The sequence below is a fragment of the Delphinapterus leucas genome, chromosome 2 (assembly GCF_059928025.1).
Source record: "Delphinapterus leucas isolate spDelLeu-1000000601 "Yukka" chromosome 2, BTC_Dleu_Yukka2, whole genome shotgun sequence".
NCBI classification, from domain to species: domain Eukaryota; kingdom Metazoa; phylum Chordata; class Mammalia; order Artiodactyla; family Monodontidae; genus Delphinapterus; species Delphinapterus leucas.
Genome location: NC_143130.1, coordinates 17,932,432 through 17,949,178, shown reverse-complemented (window position 1 = coordinate 17,949,178; position 16,747 = coordinate 17,932,432). Strand labels below are relative to the sequence as shown.

The following is a 16,747-nucleotide window of genomic DNA, read 5'->3' as shown; positions in this document are numbered from 1 at the left end:
TGCTAAAAAGAGCAGAAGATGCTCCCTGCCTTTCAGGAACTTATCTAGAGATAACAAAACACCACTCGTGTACAAGGAGATAGGCTATTAAGTGACAAATTTGTGGTCTAGATGAACACCTTGGGGTTGGAGCACATTTCACACAGGAGGTGCTTGTGTTCTCCATCAGGAGAGGCACAGACAGCCTGGGCCGTTGGAGCCGTGGGCGTGAAAGCGTGCAGATGTGTGGAGTGGGAGGAGCTAGCGTTTACTGAGCACCAGCTGTCTCAGGCACTGCTCCGAGTGCTGGGGATGGGATCCATGGAGAGCCCGGAAAAGCGGGCCTGGAGAGACCATTGAGTGCTTGGCCAAGGACGTTGGGTCTTAACGTTTAGGATGTAGTGAGTCACTGGAAGTGACTCATCACGGGGCAGGGACACGATGAAATAGGTGTTTTGTGAAGATGGAGGTGGTTGCAGGATGTGGACAGGATTGGGAAGGGAGCGGTCTGGAACCAGTGAAATGAGTTAGCAGGTGATTCCATTATTGAGAACAGGAGAAGAAGGAAGGGGAAAGGAAGGGATGTGTTCACTCGTTATTTAAGGCGATACAGTTATAAGATTGCACATATATGTTTGCTATGGAAAACCAGAAGGTACAGACAAGGGCTGCCAACTGTGTGTAGCCGTTGGTACCTTTTGTCCGTGTCTGCAGGTTGCACTGTCTTCAGACTAAAGATGAGATGATACCTTCCATGATATTCTGTGCACAGTATTTACATTGCTGTATAGTGTTTCATTGATAGGATGTACTCAGCCAATTTCTAATTGTTGGGTATGTGGCTGGTTTCCTATTCTGTATTACTGTTTCTTAAAACATCTGATTTCATATATACATCTTGACCATGTAGACAGACATTTTAAATTCCTGGGTTAATGGGTATGTTCAATTTTAAGCATATTGATGCATAGTACCAAATTCTCCCTCCCTGCAACTCACCCCTAACTACCTCACATATCCCCTAAAAACAAGAATATTCCTTTATATAATTACTCTTTACTGCTCACATCCAGGAAATTTTCCAATTGTCAATTCTGTCACATGATATGACAGATTCTTCAATGGTCCCAGCACTGTTTTGTTTTGTTTTTTTAAAATAAATTTTCTCTCCAGATGCAGGATCCATTCTAGGATCATATATTGCATCCAGATATTAGACAACGTGGATTTTTTTTTTAAAGAAATCTGTGCAGTTGTGTTATCAAAGGTCTCATATTCTGGACTTGTCTGGTTGTTTCCTTGTGGTGTCATTTGACTTGATTCTCTATCCCCTGTATTTCCTGTAGAGAGGCTAGGTTTATGGCTTGATTAGATTAAGTCCGAGGAGGATGTTGCTGCCAGTAGAAATGAAGATAATAAGTTGCTTTTAGGGGGAAGATAAGGAATATAAGCTTCATAAATTAGAATCAAAATAGGACTTGATAAAAATATTGTTCAGTTATTAGTTGTTCCCAAACAGACATGCTTTTATTCATGGCATTAAAATTTCCTGGCAAGCAATCAAACAAGCTCCCCGGGGAATTCAGACAGCTCCCAAAGTCCCATGCAGTGAGAGAGGTCGATGTCTGAGGCTGGTGTGCCTGGAGGGCTCTGGTCTAGAGATATGGATTTTGCAGTTCTCTGCAAAGAGCTTAGAGGTGAAACAACTCGGAGAAAGAATTTGTATCCGATACTGACTGCGAAATTTGTATCTGACACTGCGAATATATGTATAACCACCTATATGGTCATCCCAGGAATGTCAAACATATGTGTATGTATTCATGGTGACGGTTTTTAAGATGTAGTAACAAACATCTGTTTGATTTAAGAAGTGTTCATGGGACTTCCCTGGCGGTCCAGTGGTTAAGACTGTGTGCTTCCATTGCAGGGCGCACAGGTTCGATCCCTGGTCGGGGAACTAAGATCCCGCATGCTGCGTGGAGCGGCAAAAAAAAAAAAAAAAAGTGTTCATGATAAGCGTTAACCCATGTATTTATGAGCTAAAACATAATACATAATGATACATAGAAGAAACACAAAGCATTTCAGCCTTGAGAAATGTCGATGCAGTCGGACCAGGGTAGAGCCTGAGATTTGGAACTTGTGATTAGTTTTCAGGTGATGCTGATCTGGGATGGAATCCCACTTAGAGAGCTACTGCTTCAAATCATGGATGAGATTAGAACTGTAGTGTAATACTTAGGTGAGTGGTTTTTCAGACTTGATTTTTTAAACAGGCAAAACTGTTTTATTAAAATAAATATTTCATGGACCTCCCCATTATGCAAAATATTTAAAAAATGGTGCTGTTGGGAAGAGATTGGGAGGAAGGGCTGTAGGAAGACGAGCGCCTGTGATGCTGTCGTTGGAAACCATCCGTGTAGGTCTGAGAAAGTGCTGGGAATGAGTCGGCAGACGTAGGGCCGAGTCCCGGCTGACAGCGTTTATTAGTTGTGACTTCTTTTCAGCAACTTACACGCTCTGAGTCTCAGTTTTTTTCATTTGAAAATAGGGATTATAAACCCTCCCATCACATTAGATAATGCACATGAATGCAATGCAAATGTGGTTACTGCATTCTCGTTCTTGCCTTGGCTCTGTCTCCCGAGCCAGCTCTGTGATCTCTTGTACATGATCTCTGTGGAGTGGGGCCGGAATCCGGGAGCATCCATGGCTCAATCGATCTCTACGTTGTTCTGAAAGTGATGTCACAGGTAGAGAGGTCAAGAATGGGCTGCTTTCCCACATTACTGGGCTAATATGCGACCCTATGAGAGATTATGTGCTGGTTCTAATAAAGCAAAATGCCAGAATGTTATCTCCTTGAAGTTGGAATTCACCTTTGGTTTCAGGCTGCCTTTTCCGTTTTTGATTGACACATTAAATGAAGCCATCCACTCTTCAAGGGAGGCAGCAGGTTTGTGGTTTGCTCTGTTGTGTTGTGGTGATGAGGTGGTGGCATGGGGGTTGGGTGTGGTTTGGGGTGGAAAAGTGGGGGGCAGCGGAGTGCCCTTACCACGAGGCACTGGCTGGTATTTAATGGTGATCTGTGTTGAACAGCAGCGATGTTTTCTGCCTTTATTGAGAAGGCAGCAAAAAATCTGTGTAATGTTACTGCAGCAAAATTGGAAGTGGGTCCTGTGGTTTGAATTTATACTTGATAGGCATTTTTGAAGTGGAAATGATTAAAGTAGCTAAGGTCAAAACCGCACGTATAGTCGGCCCTCCGTATCCATTATATGTGGGTTCTGCGTCTCAGATTCAATCTTATCTACAGATTTCAATTGAAAATATTTTTAAAAATTCCAGAAAGTTCCTAAAGAAAAACTTGAATTTACCACTTGCACGGGCAGCTGTTTACATAGCACTTACATTGTATTTAGTATTATAAATCATCTAGAGATGATGTAGAGTAGACAGGGGGATGTGGTAGGTTATATGCAAATACTACACCATTTTGTACAAGGGACTTGAGCGCCTGTGGATTTTGGTGTCCTGGAACCAACCACCCTACAGATACTGCGGGAGGACTCTACCACGTCTGTCTTGAAATACCAATGATTCATTAAAAAAAAAAAAGAACTTTGGAACATATTTTAAATGTCTTGTTTTTGGTTTAAGTAGATTGGAGAGATACTTAACCAAGAGTATCTAGCATGAGGCATCAATCCTCGATTGTGCTCTTCTAGTGACTTGAACGAGGAAGTGCTTTCTGTCAATAAGTGTGATGTCATTACCAATGACTTCATTTGTCCTGAGACACAGTTATCCTCGGCTCATGGGATGGACGGTTGCTAACCTTGAAGCCGTGTGCCACGCACGTTATTTTAAGGCATTTTTCAAACGGTTTCTCGTCTTTTTGCTTCTGAACATTATAGATGTTCAGAGTGAGATAGTTCTACCAGGATTCTCATGAAAAAGAGCAGTACCTCCTACATATGTTGCCGTTTCCAACTCTTGTACCTGATCCTTTCCATATTCTCCTCCATATTTCTGTGTGAGTGCTTATGTCGGTTCTTTTTCTTGCAGGGCCGGGGGTGGGGGTGTCACCTGTCTTTTGACTCAATGTGGAAGATTTAACCCTGTTTCACTGCCCCGCGTGTGCTTTGACTCTCTCTCTTTCTCTCTGTCTCTCACACACACACACACACACTTTTTAGACCTCTTTCCCCCCAAAGTGGTTATAATTTTGATTAAATACTTGACGTTCACACTATTTTCCGTATTAAAAGCTTCTCATAGCTGAACCATGTATGAAAGATACCTCGATTACTCTTTCTTTCCTTCACAAGTTTTGTGTTTTCCCTGAAATGAACAACTTTTTTTTTTTCCATTTGGTTGGTCTTCTATGAATTTGCAGCTAATTCCATCCCAGCTCTGCCAGCTGTTAAGTAGCATCTGGGTGTGTTTAGTTGCGTCGGGTCCTTTCCCGGCCTAGTCTTGGGGATGGCTCCTGGCTGGACCGCCCCCTGGCAGTTCTCTCCTGTGTCTGCCCCCTGCTTTACATGCCATGCCTTCCTAACTCACGGTTATGTCTTGGGTTTTGTTGGTGCTCATCCTCTAGTGTTCACTTGAGAAAGGTACAGAGAGGGTAATTTTTTAGAGACACTGCATTTCTAAACATGTCCTTTTCTACCTTCACTCACACTTTTCTGGTAGTTGTTGGCTGAAGTCTAGAATTCTATGTTGTAGACCATTTCTCTTAGGAATTTTGAAGTCAGTGTTCTATTATCATCTAGATTTTGGTGTTGCTCTTGAGAAGGTCCAACCCATTCTGATTTCTGATTCCTTTTCACTTTGTTGTGGTGACTTGTATTTTACTTTTTGGAAGTTCCTTCCTTCCTTTCTCCCTCCCTCCCTCCTTCCCACCCTCCCTCTTCTGGCATCTGATTCTGCTAAAACCTCACCACAAACCTTTCCCACATCTTTTCAGTGAACGTAATCTTTTCCTCTTCTGAACTCACAAAGCATTTTTATGTTTAGTTTTCTTATGACTCATGGTCTGTCTCTTTTTAACTCTTTGTTTTATCTGATAAATTTTAATTTCTCACAGTAGGTAATGATTGTCAGTGCTTCACACATAGTAAATACTTGATCCTTTTGGATCAACATGAAGTTTCTAGCCTTAACGTTTACAAGTATATTCTCACTTGAAGATTTGACAGGATATAGACCATTGCTGTACGCCATGGTTAATGCAAGAGTAGGGTACTGTTTCTATTTGTAGATGCTTTTCTTGAAATTTGCTCGGGCATAAAATATGCAATGCTTGTGTGTTACCCAGGTCATCACTCGCAAAAGTTCAGTATCTTGTTGTACAGTGTGACAATGCTCTTTATGGAGTGTGAGAGATTTCTTGAAATTTGGATAGGAGTCAGTCTTTCATTAGGACTTTTCCTGCACTGTATTCTCTTCCTGTGTCCTGGGACAGGGTGGGTATCAGCATTCTTTGCAACTTGCATCTTATCATATCTCTGCTTTCATTCTAGCTGGTCATAGAAATGTTCCCTCCATCTTTTTTCCCAGTCATCTTGGGGGAGAAGCAGTGATTCTGTGTGTGGTTTTGCCTCCCAATTCCTTCTCTGGGCTTGGATCCATCCTGGGGAGCCTCGTCTGGAGGGGACATTTGCTTCTTGGTAGCCCTCTCTCCAGCCACTTGTTGGACGAACCTTGTCTCTCATTTCTTGCTCATGTGTGATGGATTTTTGTTCATCATACTGTAAACTTATTATTAGTGTTTAAATCTTTGGTTATTTTATATGTACATAGCATAAGTGAAACTTTTTTTAAAAAAATCGAGTGTTGTGTCATGTTTTTTTTTTTAAAAGTGGCTTATCACAGCTTTCTGTTCAGGTACATTTCTAAGTTTCTACAGCCAGGACAGCAATGATTTTCCTTATTATTTCAAACTTAGTGTAGACTGACACAAAGTGGAATCAACGAATATGGTCTAAATTTTTAGAAAAGTTTTCCCTCACGGGTACTTGACTGTTCCTTGAAAACACAGCGAGTGCTCTGGGTATCGAGAGAGAATCGTGTGCATGAAGGCTGTCAGTTAAAATCTCCTGAGAGACTACTCTTCCAAGGAGTTGTATTTCTCAGTGGCAAAAAGCCTCCCTCCTGGTGTTCGTACTCTTGCGGGAGGAGGTCTTTTTCACCTGCACTGCTCAGATCTGAGTTTTTAGTGTGCTGTGCTCTCTCGAGATGACTGATGATTCACTCTTGGCGCCTTCTCTCCAAATGGTCCTTTCCATTCAGCACATGGTATGGAGTGACGTTTAATAAGCACCAGCCTGATGAGTGCCTTGATATGGTGTTGTCAGGGCTACTTGGCATAGCTGACCGTTGAATTAGGACCCCTCTGGAGGCAGAAGTCAACAACTGAATCTCAGAATTAGACTTGATCAGATCGTTGAAGGATGATGAGCCAGGTTTGCAGAGTGTTTCAAGGAGGAGGGAGTGACCAGCGGCATCGTAATCCGCTGATAGACCAAGGAAGATGGGTCTGGAGAACTCCTTTAGCAACATGGAGGCTGTTGGTGACCTTGACAGACAGTTTTGGAACCATGGTGGGGAGGAAGCCTGATTGGAACAGGGTTATGGGAGAAGAATCTGAGACAACAGATCTTTAAAAATTTTTGCTGTCAAGAGGGTCGAGGTGTGGTAGCTCGAGGGCAAAGTATGGTCAACAGAAGATTTTGTACTATTATTTTAGCATTTGGAAAAATACAGTATTAACAGCTTTTAAAGGCTCAAAGTTGACATCTGAGCACTGTTTTCCATACTGTTATGGCTTTTAAAAAATTTTATTGAAGTATAGTTGTGTTGTGTTAATTTTTGCTGTACAGCAAAGTGATTCAGTTACATACACACACACACACACACACACACACATACACATATATATATACATTCTTTTAAAAAATATTTTTTTCAATTATGGTTTATCATAGGGTATTGAATACAGTTCCCTGTGCTGTACAGTTGGACCTTGTTGTTTATCCACCCTCTATATATTAGTTTGCATCATACCTTTATGGTTTTTAGATACATTAACAGTGAGGCTGGAGATAGAGCTCTAACCTTCCTTGGGGTGTTCCGGTCAGGAGAAGCTCTTGGAGAAGAGGATGGCTGAGGAGTCTTGATGGATGGGAATGGTCAGCCTGGGGGGTAAGGTGGGTCCCCAGGCACTGGGCATGCGAGGAGGGGTGCAGTTATACAGGGCACAGTGCGGGATGTGAGAGGGGAAGTGGGGGGAGAGAGGCTGGACCGTAGCAGGTTTTCAAGTACCATTTAAGAGGTTGGGAAATCTCCAGGAGGGAATTTATTTCAGAGGAGTAGCTCCAAGTGTCATAGAAAGGCAGTAGGCTGTGATCTCATGTGGAAAGAGTGGAGGATTAAGAGGCTTTCAGAGGGTGTTTTTTATAAGCTACATTTTCGAGGTCAGCCTGCTTCTGTGTGCACAGAGTTCTTGTAGAAGTGGAAGCTGATAGGTTGATTAGGTCATCCTGCAACTTGCTTGGGGGAAGCGGAGGGCAGGATGGATCAGTGGTAAGTGGCTGGGGGTGATGACTTTCTCTTTATGCGCCCCCAGGTTATTCATTCTTCCCCATTTCTCTTGGAGAGTTAATACCATTTGGTAAAGAAGAGTAGGGGTAGAGTTTGCTTCAGGACTTTGTTCTTCAACAGCTCAACAATTCCAGAAACGACAAATTCTGGAGCCTGGCTGGACTCACAGCAGTGGGTTTCTTAAGAACTCTCTGGATGACATTGTAACCAGGGAATTACGCAGAGTAAGGACCAGTGAGTGAAGGGGATGCCAAGGGTGTGTGTGTGGTGTGTGTGTGTGTGTGTGTGTGGTGGTGGTGTGTGTGATGTGTGTGTGACGTGTGTGTGGTGTGTGATGTGTGTGTGATGTGTGTGGTGTGTGTGTGGTGTGTGATGTGTGTGTGATGTGTGTGTGGTGTGTGTGTGGTGTGTGATGTGTGTGATGTGTGTGTGGTGTGTGTGGTGTGTGTGTGGTGTGTGGTGGTGTGTGTGGTGTGTGTGTGGTGTGTGTGGTGTGTGGTGGTGTGTGTGTGGTGGTGTGTGTGGTGGTGTGTGGTGGTGTGTGTGTGACGTGTGTGTGGTGTGTGTGGTGGTGTGTGGTGGTGTGTGGTGTGTGTGTGTGACGTATGTGTGGTGTGTGGTGTGTGATGTGTGTGATGTGTGTGTGTGTGGTGTGTGATGTGTGTGGATGTGTGTGATGTGTGTGTGTGGTGTGTGTGTGATGTGTGTGTGGTGTGTGTGGTGGTGTGTGTGTGGTGTGTGGTGTGTGTGTGTGGTGGTGTGTGGTGGTGTGTGGTGTGTGTGTGACGTGTGTGTGGTGTGTGGTGTGTGTGGTGGTGTGTGGTGTGTGTGGTGTGTGATGTGTGTGTGATGTGTGTGTGGTGTGTGTGGTGTGTGTGGTGTGTGTGTGGTGTGTGGTGGTGTGTGTGTGTGGTGTGTGTGGTGGTGTGTGTGCATGGTGTGTGTGGTGTGTGTGTGGTGTGTGTGTGATGTGTGTGTGATGTGTGTGTGGTGTGTGTGGTGTGTGTGGGTGTGGTGTGTGTGTGTGGTGTGTGGTGTGTGTGTGGTGTGTGGTGGTGTGTGGTGGTGTGTGTGATGTGTGTGTGTGTGGTGTGTGTGGTGTGTGGTGTGTGGTGGTGTGTGTGGTGTGTGTGGTGTGTGGTGGTGTGTGTGTGTGATGTGTGTGTTATGTGTGTGTGGTGTGTATGGTGTGTGGTGTGTGTGTGTGGTGGTGTGTGGTGGTGTGTGTGTGTGGTGTGTGTGGTGTGTGGTGGTGTGTGTGTGGTGTGTGGTGGTGTGTGGTGGTGTGTGTGTGTGGTGTGTGTGGTGGTGTGTGTGTGGTGTGTGTGTGGTGGTGTGTGGTGGTGTGTGATGTGTGTGTGTGGTGTGTGTGGTGGTGTGTGTGGTGTGTGTGTGGTGGTGTGTGGTGGTGTGTGATGTGTGTGTGGTGTGTGTGTGATGTGTGTGTGGTGGTGTGTGGTGGTGTGTGTGTGATGTGTGTGTGGTGTGTGTGTGGTGTGTGGTGGTGTGTGTGGTGGTGTGTGATGTGTGTGTGGTGTGTGTGATGTGTGTGTGATGTGTGTGTGGTGTGTGGTGGTGTGTGGTGTGTGGTGGTGTGTGGTGGTGTGTGTGTGGCGGTGTGTGGTGTGTGATGTGTGTGTGGTGTGTGTGTGTGGTGTGTGGTGTGTGTGGTGTGTGGTGGTGTGTGTGGTGTGTGTGATGTGTGTGTGGTGTGTGTGTGGTGGTGTGTGTGGTGTGTGTGGTGTGTGGTGGTGTGTGTGGTGTGTGTGGTGTGTGGTGGTGTGTGATGTGTGTGTGTGGTGGTGTGTGATGTGTGTGTGGTGGTGTGTGGTGGTGTGTGGTGTGTGACGTGTGTGTGGTGGTGTGTGGTGGTGTGTGTGGTGTGTGTGGTGGTGTGTGGTGTGTGTGTGACGTGTGTGTGGTGGTGTGTGGTGTGTGATGTGTGTGATGTGTGTGATGTGTGTGTGGTGTGTGGTGGTGTGTGTGGTGTGATGTGTGTGGTGGTGTGTGTGGTGTGTGTGTGGTGTGTGTGTGGTGTGTGTGTGGTGTGTGTGTGGTGTGTGGTGTGTGGTGGTGTGTGATGTGTGTGGTGGTGTGTGTGGTGTGTGTGTGGTGTGTGTGGTGTGTGTGGTGTGTGTGGTGTGTGGTGGTGTGTGATGTGTGTGTGTGGTGGTGTGTGATGTGTGTGTGGTGTGTGGTGGTGTGTGGTGTGTGTGGTGTGTGTGGTGTGTGTGGTGTGTGGTGTGTGTGTGACGTGTGTGTGGTGGTGTGTGGTGTGTGATGTGTGTGATGTGTGTGTGGTGTGTGATGTGTGTGGTGGTGTGTGTGATGTGTGTGTGGTGGTGTGTGGTGTGTGATGTGTGTGATGTGTGTGTGGTGTGTGATGTGTGTGGTGGTGTGTGTGATGTGTGTGTGGTGTGTGTGGTGGTGTGTGATGTGTGTGTGGTGTGTGTGGTGTGTGGTGGTGTGTGGTGTGTGTGTGGTGTGTGGTGTGTGTGGTGTGTGGTGGTGTGTGTGATGTGTGTGTGGTGTGTGTGATGTGTGTGTGATGTGTGTGTGGTGTGTGTGGTGGTGTGTGTGGTGTGTGTGGTGTGTGTGTGGTGTGTGGTGGTGTGTGTGTGTGGTGGTGTGTGTTGTGTGTTGTGTGGTGGTGTGTGTGGTGTGTGTGTGTGGTGTGTGGGTGTGTGTGTGGTGTGTGTGGTGGTGTGTGTGTGGTGTGTGTGATGTGTGTGTGGTGTGTGGTGGTGTGTGTGTGGTGTGTGTGGTGGTGTGTGTGTGTGATGTGTGTGTGGTGTGTGTGTGTGGTGTGTGGTGGTGTGTGTGTGTGATGTGTGTGTGGTGTGTGTGGTGTGTGTGGTGGTGTGTGGTGGTGTGTGTGTGTGGTGTGTGTGTGGTGTGTGTGTGGTGTGTGGTGGTGTGTGTGTGATGTGTGGTGGTGTGTGTGTGTGGTGTGTGTGTGGTGTGTGGTGGTGTGTGTGTGTGATGTGTGGTGGTGTGTGGTGTGTGTGTGTGGTGTGTGTGTGTGATGTGTGTGTGGTGTGTGTGGTGTGTGGTGTGTGGTGTGTGTGTGATGTGTGTGTGGTGTGTGTGGTGGTGTGTGGTGGTGTGTGTGTGACGTGTGTGTGGTGTGTGTGGTGTGTGGTGTGTGTGGTGTGTGTGTGATGTGTGTGTGGTGTGTGTGGTGGTGTGTGGTGGTGTGTGTGTGACGTGTGTGTGGTGTGTGGTGGTGTGTGTGTGGTGTGTGTGTGGTGTGCGTGTGCGTGGTGTGTGTGTGGTGTGTGTGGTGTGTGTGGTGTGTGTGTGTCGTGTGTGTGGTGTGTGCGTGGTGTGTGTGTGTGGTGTGTGGTGTGCGTGTTTTCTACAAGCTTACTCTCCGTGCTCTGGATGAACAGTTCATTTCAGCACTGAAACTATTAAAGAAATCTAGACAGATAAGGGTACAGAGGAACTCTGGGTTATTGGCATAGTAGTTTTTATGATAATGTTTAATAGCTTTGAGAATTAGGGTCTGGACTGCCTTCTGTGCTGGTTAGAAATGACAGGGATTGATAATTCTGCATTCTTTATGTGTTCCATTTTTTGTGATTCTTAGTCATGGCTCTCTTAAAGATGCCCTTGGAGGGCTTCAAAGGGTATGGATTGCCTGACCCCATCCCTGGAAGGTCAGAGTCAGTAGATCTGAGTAGGATCCAGAATCTGTACTTTAACTCTCATTAATCTTGTGCCTCCTCCATCCCAGACTTTCCTTAAAGAGAAAACTGTACCAAACATCACTGGTTAGGCTGGGAAAATGGAGTTGTTACCTTGAATTGAACTTTTTATTAGTAATTCTGTGCTGTGGATGATTTAGTAGCTAACGGCAAAAGGTATAGTTTAGTATATTTTCATTTAAGTACACAAGAGAATGATTATAGAAGTTTAAGAACAACTATGTTCTCTCTTCACATAACTTTAGAGCTTGATTTTATGTTACATTGTGTGTATATGTATGTGTGTGTATATATGTGTGTGCACATGCATGAACGTGCACACACACCCACACACCCCGGGTAGAAGTGTGTAACACTTAAAATGAAGTCTTTTTTCTTCCTTCTCCCCCAGTCCCACCCCCAGGGATAAACATTGAGAATTTTGGTGTGCATCTTTGGAGACATTGCTATATGCACACATACAAGTGTATGTAACTTTGTCTTTACAGAAATAGACTCAAGCACACATGCTGTTCTGAGCTTGCTTTGTTCACTTGTGGTCTTAACATTCTTCTGTGTCAGTATATTTAGGCCTGTTTCTAGGGGTTACTTTGAGCCACCGAGGCAGGCAACCTCCTTTTCTTCAGATAAGCTGTGACATGAGCTTTTCAGACACACAGTATACGTTGCTTGCTTATTAGAATATCTCAGTAAATTGGATTGGGAGGATTAATAAGTATTTCATATCGGACCATGGGAAACCCAGCATACTTCAGAGGAATTAATATTCCGTGTGCAGTGAGTTTTGCTCGTTTCTGCAGTTCCTATTACAATAGTGTATGGCGTCTGAGCCAAAGGGACGTGCATGCAGGAGTGACTCCATCATAAAAAAAAGAAAATTGACTCAACCAAAGACAGGCAGCCACTTGAATTTTCAGTCAGTTGGGATATTCTTGATGAGGTCGATTCCTTTTCATGGCAGGAGGTTATCCCCGTGCAAATTGTTGTGTTCCCTTTTGGTGATGCTAATAACTTGCTGTCTATTCTTTCATACAGGATCCAAACTACTGGATACAGGTGCATCGACTGGAACATGGAGATGGAGGAATTCTCGATCTCGACGACATCCTCTGTGATGTGGCGGATGATAAAGACAGAGTGAGTTCAAGTCAGGAAAGCAGCTCTGAGTGCATTCTGTGAAGGCGGGGGAGGGCATGGGTGGGGGGAACACTTTCCTTCCTGTTTCAGACACATGTATTTTAAAGGACATTTGGGCCACTCATACTGGTATGTTTGTTTTATAATAAGTATCATGAATCTTCCCAGGGTATAATGATTTTCTTGATATCTGGGACATAATCCTAGGTTTTGAACTTCTAAAATTGCAGCGTTTTAAATGGAAATATCTTTAAGAGGTTTCCATGCCATCCCCCCCTTATTTTAACCAAATGTAACATCTTTCCCGACAACTCAGGCCTGTCATTATGCTCACTGTTTCCACGTGCGACGTACAAGGTCTCTGTTCTGATCCCAGTGGCGGCCCATCCCAGCAGCTGGCGTGGCCCGGCTGCATCCCAGCATCCTCCCGGTGGGCTTGGCTTTCAGGAAGCCGCCCTTTCCTCCGTGGCTCCTCTTCGAGTGCTGTCACACTGCAGCAGCATCTTCACTGTTGGCTGTGATGGAGGCATCACTGGCCTGTATCCGCCCTCCTATCTGTCCTCCTTGAGGGAACGAGGCAGAGGAGTGACTCAGAACGTGTTAGGAATCTGTGGCAGGATGCTGGGCTCTGGCACAGGAGTCAGCGGATTCTTGATTGCTAGAATCCAACTTGAGCAGGCCGTGGCCACACCCCCTCGTATCTGACCCGCTGTGAGATGCCGGGAGGGCTGGTGGCCACATCCTCACCTGTTCGTCGTGGCCTGTGATAGCGCAGGGTGGGCTGCACAGCGAGGTGATGCATGGGGTGGAGGAAGGTAAATCGCCCCGTGCCCACTCCTCTTCCTCCCGGGAGCTCTCCAGCCGCTGGCCCCTTGCGTCCGGAGCTGTGGGCTGGGCGAGCGCGGCTGCTGTGCTTATTCACGCCTGCGTTCCTGACGGCGTAGTGCCTGGCTCAGAACCGGCCGATGTCTTACGTGTTTTCTCGAAATCTTAAGGAAAAGGAAAAATTCCAGGGTACTAGGTGTTGTGTAACGTCCCGGATGTTTGATTCACTAGCCCCTGCCGTAGTGGGGTTTGTTCCCTGCAGCTACCGTGGGCTGGGATCACGTGGTGTCAAAAATGCAGAACTTTCCTGCCTGTCTGTGATTTGCTGCTGTTTCTCCTGGGGTCAGTTCTCCTTGTCAGGCTCTTCTGTGAGCCAGGAATAGGGTGGCTCTCAAATCCTTTTCCTGCAATCCACATGAAGAGCATCCTCTAGAGACTTAAATTATAGTCTTATTGTGCAGCTCAGCTCCAGAGTTTAAACTACAGAAATTTATGAAGAGTTTAAACAGGTTGCCCTTTCCCAGCCGTAATGCTGGAAAGAGATGAGCTAATGTGTTGTATTGATCTTTTAATATTTTCTCTTCTCCCTTCCTCTTCCTTTTCTTTCTTTTTCTTTTTTTTGGTTGTTTTTCTTCTATAAAATAATACAGCTTCTTATGAGGAAAAAGAAACATACAAAGAAGGAAATAGTCACCTGTGACCCCCTTGCTGCTTAAAGCTCATTACTGCCGTTATTTGAGTGGGCTTTGCATCCTGACGCTTTTTTCCTTCAGAGTCAGACACACACTTTTTTCCTCTTAAATAAAAAGGATTGAGTAGTAGCCTGCTTTTTTGGAGTTGATTATAAATACATTTCCACACCCATTAACCATAGCTATGCCGACATAGCTGCACAGTATTTTCTTTTAGGGATTTATGTGCTCTTTCATTCGTCCTGTTTTGGACTCTTGGATTTCTGTGGAGGAAGCTGAGTGGTCCTGGGTGTGTCTTTTGCACCCAGCAGCAGTGGTGAGCATTCCTGTTTCTATACCTGTTTCCTTCCTTCCTTCCTTCCTTCCTTCCTCCCTCCCTCCCTCCCTCCCTCCCTCCCTTCCTTCCTTTTTTTTTCTTTCAATTGAAGTGTAGTTGATTTACAACGTATGTTAGACTCAGGTGTACAGCAAAGTGATTCAGTTATATACATATACATATATTCTTTTTCAGATTCTTTTCCGTTACAGGTTATTACAAGATAATGAAACCTGTTTCTTTTCTGATTGAACACAAATGTGGTTTTCCCCCAGTTGGTGCCATCCTACTTTATTCTTCAGCCTACATGGTATAGCTCCAGGCAGGTTCATGGAGCACAAGTAACACTCCTCCCTGCACCCCCATCAGTGTTCACACTCCGAACGCAGTTCACATTTTGAGTAGGTAGAGTATTGAGATGTAGATGTTCAGCCATAGGATTTTAAAAAGAACTTTAAAACCATGTTGGGACTTATTTTATGGCCTTTTTGGTGGGCATTTCATGTGTACTTGAAAATAACGTGGACTCTGCAGCTGTTGGATCTATAAAATCAACCAGGTTAAGGGGTTTGATGTTCTTGTTTAAATTTGGGGGCAATTTGTTACTCAGCAACTGAAAATAATACACTCTTCTTTCAGCACAACCATTAGATCGCACGTAAAAACCAAAGATAAAGGAAACTGTGTAATCTGAAACAGCTGCATATTGAAATCATAGGGTAAACAAACCGTGTTTTAGATTTTATATTCTTATGTGAATTTGATGATAAATCTACATTTTCTGGAATCTCTTATTATATATCCTATGTAGGTTAAAAAAATCTTTTAACCTGAGAGAAAGGTTTTAAATATTAGTAAGTGAAATAAGTTTTCAGACAGTTTTACATCATGTAGATTAAATTCAGTTTTCACATAGAAAAACGGTAGAGAGTACAAGGTACTGCTGACTAGTTTTTAAATCATTGTTTTATTTGTTCAGAAATATTTAAATATGTGTATGTGTATAATTAATTTAAATTTTTGAAGGAGCATCTTAAAGGACCCATGTTAAGTTGTAACTGTGAAAACATAATTAATCCAGAATCCCAGCACCCAAATGCACCGGTGTTGTTGGTTGCATTATTCAATGTGAGGGACTGTGTGTAGTGAGTTGTATGGCTCTTTTCCGTGGTTCTGAAATCTGATCCTGATTTAATCGCCCCGGAGTGTTTTCAGCTTTTCTTGGCAGTTTCTCTAGCTAAGGATCTTGACACCTATTTTGGTTTTAGGTTAGAAAAACATTCTCCTAAACAATAAAATTCCTCTCTAAAAACATGTCCTGTTTTAGGACACCCCTCTGGGCACCTGAATTTTATTCCCCACCCCACCCCAGGGTGCTATTTCTGCTCACAAACTGTGAAAACAAGGCTTCAGTGGCCCTGCCTTCCTGTCAGTCTCTGTAATGGGGAAAACTCTCTCAGAGATACAGATTTTGTACCTGGTCACTGAATTTGTAAAATTATGAAAAAATATTTTTTAATACAGGGAAATGAGGATTAAGAGGCAGTAATTCAAATGATCACCGAAGAAAATTGAAGTATCTGTTTAGCTGTAATTTTGCTCATTATCCTTTAGTTATTAGAGTTCAGCGCACAGCACTGAGGAATTTTTCATTTAGTGCCTATACGATTCCAATTCCAGGGTTTACCCAGATGTATTCAAAATGGTGTGAGTGTGGGTCGTCTTGTGTTCTTGGAGTAGGTTTGATTTTCTGAGACATGGAATATCCTAGGTCTACTTTGGGCATGAAGACGTGCCCTGTTTGTTTGTCCCTTCTGGACATTGCTGCTTCCAGGCAGGGTTGTCATGCTGCTCTGTTTACTCTTAGGATCTGATTCTCAGTCTTCTCATTGACATTCCGCCAAATTGTGAAAAGCTGAAGTGGATTTCACGCCATCCCCAGCACCGTTTACAACAGCCGTAATACGAGCCTTCCTGAGTGCTGCGCTGCGTTCTGTCTGAATTTCTTCCTGGTTTGCTCTTCATTATTTATTATTTACTATTGGTGAGCCTCTCTCAGTTCTCTGTCCCTCCCGTCATTCCCTCTGTGAACTACAGTAAACTTAGTACATAGATGACAGAGTAAAAATCCTGGGCATTCACTCACTTCTCCCTCCAGTCTGGCACCTCACACTGACCTTGGGTGGAAACAGGTTTCAGGGGGAAGTGACCAGCACTTAGAGTCGGCGGGGGGTGGGGGTGGGGAAGGGTGCTTTCGGCCGGGGATGGGGGGGGATCAGCAAGAAGAGTGTCTTTTTCTCACTCACACCATTGTCTTCTCTTTTATGTCTTTGGTGCTGAAGGTGATTTAAGATGTGGCATCAAGCATTTCCTCTGTCACACTGGGATGTCATTTTGTTTTGACCTAGAATGATGTCATGTGTGTTCTGCTTTGGGGATGACCTTGGGAAATAATCTTACACTATCGGTGTCTTGCT

General features: G+C 44.9%; 1 protein-coding gene across 19 annotated transcripts in view; it reads left to right on the top strand.

Moving 5' to 3' along the window:
• PARD3 (par-3 family cell polarity regulator) overlaps nt 1-16,747 on the top strand; it is a 642,085-nt gene that overhangs the window by 98,502 nt on the left and 526,836 nt on the right. For 16 of the 19 annotated variants that reach the window (XM_022580419.3, XM_022580412.3, XM_022580411.3 and 13 more), the window contains exon 2: nt 12,336-12,437. The exons of 1 other annotated variant lie outside the window; for it this stretch is intronic. In XM_022580419.3, coding sequence (XP_022436127.1) covers nt 12,336-12,437 — 102 coding nt within the window. Of the gene's footprint in view, nt 1-12,335; nt 12,438-16,236; nt 16,315-16,747 lie in introns of those variants that run through there. 2 more of the 19 variants (XM_089906474.1, XM_089906475.1) reach the window with 2 other exon arrangements.